Below are 8,209 nucleotides of genomic sequence, written 5' to 3'. Positions count from 1 at the left end.
AAAAGAAGAAGATACAGCCTCATTTGGTAACAAAGTGAAAGAGTAAAAGTAAAAGCTTGGTCAATGGTTATCCATCACCAGGCTGGCAGCTGGCTACACCACTGATTAGAATCCAAACCGGTAACTAACAGTTGGATCATCCGTAGAGATCGTTGCATAGTAAAACCACTCACGACCCCTTAAAAAGAACCCAAACAGAATACAAAACCCTCCAATTCCGTTGAAATTACAAAATCAGCCACTCTTTTCTATCGCTCTACGGCGTCTATATATAACAGAACCCAAACCCGACGGGCATTGGAGAAAGGCAGGAAGAAGGATCGTTGAATTAAAAACCCAAACGCAAAGTCTCAACGTTTTATGGCGATTCGAGTCTCTCCACGACTCCTCCAAAACCAAAATTTGAACCGCATCAGAATCTTGAATTCTTCCGCCTCAGCTCCCATCATTGGCTCTGTTTCGCAAGACAATGACGCAGTGATTCTGAATTCATTATTATTAACATCATCATCATCAACATCACCATCTCCAACATCGCTATTGAATTTGGAAGATGATGAGAAGTTGTTTTCGTCGCTTTCGAGCTTTCAGTTGATGAGATCATCTCTGAACCTTCACTTGGCTGCATTTGATCCTATTGTTGATTTGGGTATCTGGGTAATGAAGTCTAGGCTCCTGAAGTCTAATATCGGCAATAAACTTGTATTGAAGGTTGTAAAGCATTCACTTTATGAACATTTTTGTGCCGGCGAGAACTTGGAGGAAGCTAGTCGGACTCTTCAGAAGCTTTGGGATGATGGGCTGAGAGGTATTTTGGATTATGGTTTGGAAGATGCCATTGATAACCAATCGTGTGATCGTAACTTGGTTGAGTTCCTTAAGACGGTTGACTCTATCAAATTGCTTCCACCTTCTTCAGTAAGTTCTCTCTCTCTCTGTGTCTCTCTCACACACACACCCATTAAAAGGGGCCATTGCTTGATAGAATGGTAAAAGCTCAAACTGCCACCATGAACATGCAGAGCTCAGTCTAAGGATGGACAAGCCCGAGGATCATGTTTACTATACTCGGTGAATAATCAAACCTGATATTGGAAGATATATATATATTGAATTGGATAAGGGATTTAAGTTAGTTAATGGGTCCATGGTTATTTTGCAAACAGGTGAGTTTTGCTTGCGTGAAGATCACTGCAATTTGTCCTATAAAGCTACTTGAAAAAGTAAGTGATTTATTGAGATGGGAAGTACAAGACTCTTCCTTTCATCTTCCATGGAAGGTGGATACATTGCCAATCCTCACCCCTTCTAGCCCTCTCTATCATACCCTCAAAAGACCGGACCCTCTTACAACAGAAGAGGAACAAGATCTCCAACTAGCACACCAAAGATTGAATAAGCTATGTGAAAAATGCCTTGAGAACAATGTACCATTACTGGTCGATGCAGAATACACGTTGGTTGAACCTGCAATCGACTACTTAACTTACTCAGCTGCTATCAAGTTCAACATGGACAACAATGTGATGGTTTTTGGGACAATTCAAGCTTACTTGAAAGATGCAAAAGAAAGGATAGTTCAAGCAACAGAAGCTGCAGAGAAAAGGGGAATTCCAATTGGTTTCAAACTGGTGAGAGGAGCCTATATGTCTAGTGAGAGTGCAATAGCTTCTTCATTGGGCGTCGCTCCTCCTATTCATGGAACCATTAAGGACACACATAACTGCTACAATGACTGCACTGCATTTATGCTGGAGAAGGTTGCCAAAAGATCGGCAGCGGTTGTTCTCGCCACTCATAACCTTGATTCTGGTAAAAGAGCTCAAAACCTTTAGCCCGACGAGATTTTACTACTATTACTAGTGCTACCGCCACAAAATAGGTCTGTAGTTGTCTTCAGTTTCATTTAAATGTTATGTTTGATTGATCAATAGGGAGGGTAGCAGCAGCAAAGGCACAGTCCTTGGGGATCGGAAAAGGAAACCAAAAGTTGCAATTTGCTCAGTTAAAAGGAATGGCTGATGCTTTGTCCTTTGGATTAAGAAATGCAGGATTCCAAGTAAGCAAGTATTTGCCCTTTGGGCCTGTAGGAAAGGTCATGCCTTACCTTCTCAGGAGAGCTGAAGAGAATAGAGGGCTTCTATCTGCTTCAACATTAGACAGACAACTGATGAGGTATTTGTCAACTTACAGAGAACAAGCCAATTAGCCATTTAGCATGTGTTTCTGTGTGTTTTAACATTTTCTTTTCCTCCATCTGGGGACAAACAGGAAAGAGTTAGAGAGGAGATTCAAGACTGCACTTGCGGGAAATGAGACAGAAAAGATGATGACTTCAGTCAGCCATTAGCCATCAAGCATCTTATTGATCTAAATTGTGAATTAACTGAAAAGATGATGACTTCAGTCAGCCATTAGCCATCAAGCATCTTATTGATCTAAATTGTGAATTAACTTTCGAATGCTTTGTTAAACCAATGGCACTGAAATTTGTGAGATCTGTTCTCATGTTTGAACCGATTGCTCTTCTTCGGACTTATGTAAATATAGTACGGTAGTACCTAATATGTTAATGCTTTATAAAGCCAATGGCAATAAAATTTGTGATATCTGTTCTCTTGTATGAACCGATGGCTCTTCTTCGGACTTGGGTAAATATAGTACCTAAAATGTTAATGCTTTGTTAAGCCAATGGCAATGAAATTTGTAATATCTGTTCTCATGCATGTTTGAACCGATGGCTCTTCTTCAGACTTGTGTAAATATAGTACCTAAATTGTCTATGCTTTGTTAAGCCAATGGTAATGAAATTTGTGAGATCTGTTCTCATATTTGAACTGATGGCTTTTCTTCCGACTAGTCTAAATGCAGTCCCTAAAATGCATAACTTAGTAAGCTAGGACATAAATATTGATCCATGTAAAGAGAAAGAAAAAGGAATGAGAGAGATTCAATTTAACAACTAACAAAATCTGTTTTTTGAAAGAAGGGGACACCATAATGAAAACAGAGAGCTGCTATCCATCTACATGGTCATGGACACCTTTCTAATGCCCAATTCCTAGTCCAAAATTTAATTACCAGAAATGATCTTATAGATGTCTCTCAAACCATCCAAATATCCAGAAGTTAAGATTTCCTATTGCCCATTGAGCTTGCAATGAATATTTTAATGTAGAAATCTGTTTACTAAGCTGATAGTTAAACTGCATGCAATGTCCTAGCCGAGATTATTGGATTTGTTCTGTGGCCAGATTTAACTTGTTTTGTTCAGCTTACTTTATTGTGTTTACATGGCTTTGATAATGTTCAAAACTCTTGAAAAAGGAACATATATAGGATGGTTGATGGATTCACCATTGGCAATGACGATCACAAATAATACCCAGTGGTTCAGGTTTGAGGTAAAGATGTGCTACTGAATATAGAGATGATTGCCTACTAGCTAAAGGGAAATTCAAGAGATATTAAGTATGAACACAGATGAGTTGATCCATGTTTTTCCTGTCATAAATGTAGAAGCTTTCTTTTGTGTTAAAGCCAAGACATGCCAATACAAGCTGGTTAGGTGTTTGATAGCCCAGAGTTCCTTGCAACCTGTCATTTCTCATGTCATCCCTTCTTCATAGAGATGGCATCCATGGAAATAGTTTACCAAGTTCCTTGCTTATGGTACTAGGAGTTGGCTGCCTATCATTTATCCCAAACTTTGCTCATTCTAGAGCCTCCACGATATCTTCCCTGGTTACAGTCTCACATCCTGTAATAACCAGAAAATTGAATAGCAGAAGCCATATGTTTACCCATGAAAATCAAACTAATCAGAAGTGTGATGGATAAGCCTGTCTTCAATCAGACAATTAAAGTAGAGACTCTCATAATTCTCAGTACATGATTCATAGTACTACCTATCAATAACTAGTGAAGAATAAAATTGCATAAATGTGAGTCTGTGACCAAGTGACTCTGCACATAATTACATAAACATTCCATTAAGACAAGTAGTTACACCAATGCAATCTAATGGAATTTGATCAACTAGTCATTTCATGAAGCAACTCCCTTTGGAGCATCTACATATGGAGTATCGATCATTAAAGAATCTCAACTACATGAAGCCTAATTGAGAGTCTTTAAAAATCTGATAATGCAGTATCCAGGCTATAAGAGAAGAAGAACTTGCAGCAGCATGAAGACCAGGGCCCCTTTCTTGGTCCTGTGGTTTTTAATGTGAACCAATTTTCTGGTTCTGTGGTTTAGAGTAGGTTCAATTTTGGTTAGACTTAATTTTTAAGTCCCCAATGGGATTAAGTATTTTTGGGTTTTCTATTGTAAAGGGCCAATTCTATAAGCCCTTAAGAGATTTGAGTCCTATAAGATTAGGTGTTAGTTTCTAATTCCTCTTTTTCAGTTAGAATGTCTAGGTTAGATTGGGTCCTTATTGAGTGAATGTTTTGTTTTGTTAAAGAACTGTTGAATCTAGTTTTAGAAGCTGTAGAAGCTTCAGAAAGTTCTTATTTTCAGATTCCTTGGTTCTCAAGTCTAGAAATTTAGGAAAGTTTCTAATTAGGTGAGGGATTAGTTCATAAATTAGTGGTCTGATATGCTATGTAATGAAGAGGTTAAAAAACCCCGAAAGCACAAAGAGAGTCAAATACAACCCTCAAAGGACAAAATTCCAAGAGGATACAATATGCCTATTTCTTTGGGAATTTGAGAATCGAATAGGAATTGCTGAAAGATTGGATTTGATGTCAAAGGAGATGGAATCCCAAATCTGATTAAAGGATCTGGATTTGGTAGTCCATCTTCTAAGATTTCTTTCATATCAAATGTCAGGAATAGGAGCACTAAAAGCCAATTTACCCACTCGATCACAGAAGGAAGAACCACCAAAAGTAATATCCACCCAAATCCATTCTCTATGGAAAGGAAGAACCACCTCTGAGCCGACCAGCAACGAGCAAGAAGCCAAATCCAGATCTTCGAGGAGAAAGGGCATTTGAAGAAAAGGTGATCAATATCCTCCTGGCCAGTCCAACAAAGAGTGCAGCAAGGGGACACTAAAATGTGTCTAATGACGAGGAAGGCTTGGGTAGGAAGGCAGTTTCAAAGGGCACGCCAAGGGTGAAGCTGTAACAGGGGATTTGACTTTTAAACCAAAAACATTGCTCCAAATGACTGAAGAGATTCCAAGCAGATTTCAAACTAAATAAGTCAGACTGGGAAGCTGTCCATGAAGTGATGTCACACCTTCCAAGGGGGGCCTGCGGAGGAAAGGAAGAGCAGCCCAAATAGGATCCAGGGCCTGAGGAGAGGGGAGGGGGGGATAACAGTCAGAATCTCTAATGATAAGCGAGACCAAGAATGTGAACATAGAGGCATCTTTTCCCAGCTGTATGCTGACATGGATATTTGGGTGTCGTTTTGAATTTCTGAAGGGTTTCGATTTGATGATGTCCAATCATGTGTATCTTTATAATGGGAAGCAGTTTACTGTGTCCGGGAGTGGGGCCTACGTCAGCACTTTCATGTGTCTATCTCTCTCCTCGTTAAAACAAAGGGGCAGAGGTGTCTTTTCAAATGAGGAGGAGAGAGATAGACTCATGGGAGTGTTGGCATAAGCCACACTCCCACACAGAGAACTTTCTCCCTTTTATAATCTCACCATCGGATTGGGATCACATCAATCTTTGTAGATATCATGCCCCAGACTCCATCCATGATTACTATCGATATCGACGGTTAAGAAATGACATCTGAAATTGATTACCATCTTAGAAAAAAATAATACATCAAGGTTGTGTTTGGTATATATTCTTGAAATGCATTCTAGGTCGATTTTGCATTCTCGGATGAGAAAAATAGTTGTTTTTTTGTTGAAAAATAATTGTTTTTATCGTCCAAAAATGCGAAAATCGATCAATTCCGTCCAACTTTCGATTTTAAAAACCTTGCCATGGATCCTCTGAAGTCACTAAGTATCGGTGAAACAGGACCGGGTTTTTTAAAACCCTAGTCCAACCCTGAGTCCTCTTAGCTCAACCCAAGCCCAACTCGGCCCTAGGTCAGGCCAAGATATCTCAACCCATGCCCAACCCTGTCGGGCTCAGCCTAGCCCAACCCGACCCTGATTGACCCTGATCGGGCTAGGCTGGGCTGGGTCGGGTTAGCCCTGATTGACCCTGATTTTTGCCAAGGATTGGGTTGGGCCTTTGACCTTGATTTTTGCTAGGGCCTGGTTGGCTCTGACTTGCCCTATTTTTTTGCCATTTACGTCGCCCTATGCATAAAAAAATGAGACACATGTGATTGGATATTTGTTTGTTTCGTATTCAATAACTATTAGACTTTCTTTGGGTTAAAAAACTTAGACCAATCTTAAAATTGTAAATATTTACGTTCAATAGATAAATAAGCTTTCTTTGGTAAACAAATAGATATTAGATATAAAAAATTTACAAAATGTAAACAATAAATTGTAAAACATAACCTAACAAGGCCGGGCCAGGCTGGGCTTAGCCCGAGGCCTCAACCCTGGCCCGGCCCAATCCTAACTCAATGCTTGAAGATTTCAACCCTAACTTACCTCAGGATTGAAAAATCCAGCCCAGGCCCTGTTCGGGCTCAGGGCGGGCCAAGGTGGGTCGGACCAACAGGGCCAAGCTTACACCCCTACTTTCAAGTGATTACTTTCAAGTGATTGGAGAGGAGCTGCACCCAAAAATTAAAAGGAAGGTTGAGGAGGAAAGGCTCCTCTTGAAGTTGGGGAACACTAAGCCCTTTATTGCAATTTAGTATGGAGATCTCAAGTTTCAATTAGAAGCTCACATTGACAAGTATTGCAATAATTTCAAAACTATGTCAAAATTTTGGCACATTCTTGTGCAATACAACATTTGCTACATTGGAGTAAGCAATCAATCAGTGATAATTAGATTCTCAAATTGTGGCACTAAAATGGATGGTATGCAATCTTGAATCCAGTACCAAAAATTCTGAATTCCTTAGAAGGGGCTTTGTTTACTATTAAAATCTCATTCCCTCGGGTCATCGCTCTTTTTCAAATTCACTAAAACCATTAATGGCTTCCATGGCTTCTTGGTCACTCACCATATACTTAGATTACTCCACGAATAACGTATAAACATAAGCAAAGGCCAATGTTAGATTGTATTATACTCTTACTAGTGTTGAACTTAATTTCCAAGTATTATATTTTAGGGAGAATTGGAGAAAGAACACTAACCGTGTTGTGCCTCGATGTGTACCTGTGCCCATCCAAACACAGCTCATCACGAAAAAACCGACGATGCCCCCTGGAAAGGCGGAAAGGACCAGGGGCAGCGCCGGTCTTTTTGCATTGGGCTATGTTTGGGCGTAGGTACACGCCGAGTAAGGGTGTTAATTGGTGCGGTTCTGCTTATTTGGTTCGGTTGTGGTGTGGTTTATATTTCAATAAAGTGAAATCAAAACCGAACTGGATAGGAATCAGGCAAAATCAGAATCGTTTTGCATACGGTCTGGTTTTACTATTTTTTATTAGGTTTTTTGTTATTCGATTCACAACCAGTTTTACATGCGGTTTGTGTAGTGTTGGTTTTGGGCAATAATGAAAACCGAGGTTTTCAAAGCCTTTATATTCTTATGTTTTCCCATTCTCTCTCAGTTTCCCTCACTCAGTATATTTCTCGTGCCTATATGATTAAAAAAAAAAAGACATTTCCCATCTTCACATGTCCTTCTTTTCCTTTCCTTTTTTATTCTTTGTTTTTTCATTTTTTTTTTCTTCTCCACTCTCACATGATAAACAAACTATTTCTTCTATTAACAAGTAGGGTTTTGTTAATCCAATTTAACATCATCCATCATTTTCAATTCATATTTGAACAAATATAATATATAAAACCCAATATAATTTATTTATTTTATGTTTCAAGCATGATGCAATAATTATTATTTTATAAATTAATTATTATATTAATAATTAATCCAATTGATGCAAGGACTAGTATTCAAGTAAGAGTTACTAGATTCTATTTGAATTTTTTCCCCCCGATTCTTATTCGATTTAGAACTATGGTTTTGTGGTGTAAATAAAAAACCGAACTGTAAAAAAATATAAAATCAAAGCAAATCATTTTTTTTTGAAATACAGTTCGATTCGATCGTAAATAGTCGATTCTAGTTCCAATATTTGTTTCGATTA

At 38.8% G+C, this 8,209-nt stretch overlaps 1 protein-coding gene across 1 annotated transcript; it reads left to right on the top strand.

Moving 5' to 3' along the window:
• The first annotated feature begins 328 nt into the window (after window positions 1–328).
• LOC122671935 (proline dehydrogenase 2, mitochondrial-like) lies at window positions 329–2,358 on the top strand. The gene is made up of 4 exons (XM_043869424.1): window positions 329–918; window positions 1,167–1,812; window positions 1,935–2,175; window positions 2,272–2,358. The coding sequence occupies exons 1-4, from the start codon at window positions 361–363 to the stop codon at window positions 2,348–2,350; spliced, it is 1,524 nt and encodes a 507-aa protein (XP_043725359.1). The 5' UTR covers window positions 329–360; the 3' UTR covers window positions 2,351–2,358.
• Window positions 2,359–8,209: the final 5,851 nt, after the last annotated feature.

This window comes from Telopea speciosissima, chromosome 8 (assembly GCF_018873765.1).
Source record: "Telopea speciosissima isolate NSW1024214 ecotype Mountain lineage chromosome 8, Tspe_v1, whole genome shotgun sequence".
Taxonomy (NCBI): Eukaryota; Viridiplantae; Streptophyta; class Magnoliopsida; order Proteales; family Proteaceae; genus Telopea; species Telopea speciosissima.
Note: the sequence above shows the minus strand (reverse complement) of the source record. Positions and strands in the feature narration are given on the sequence as shown.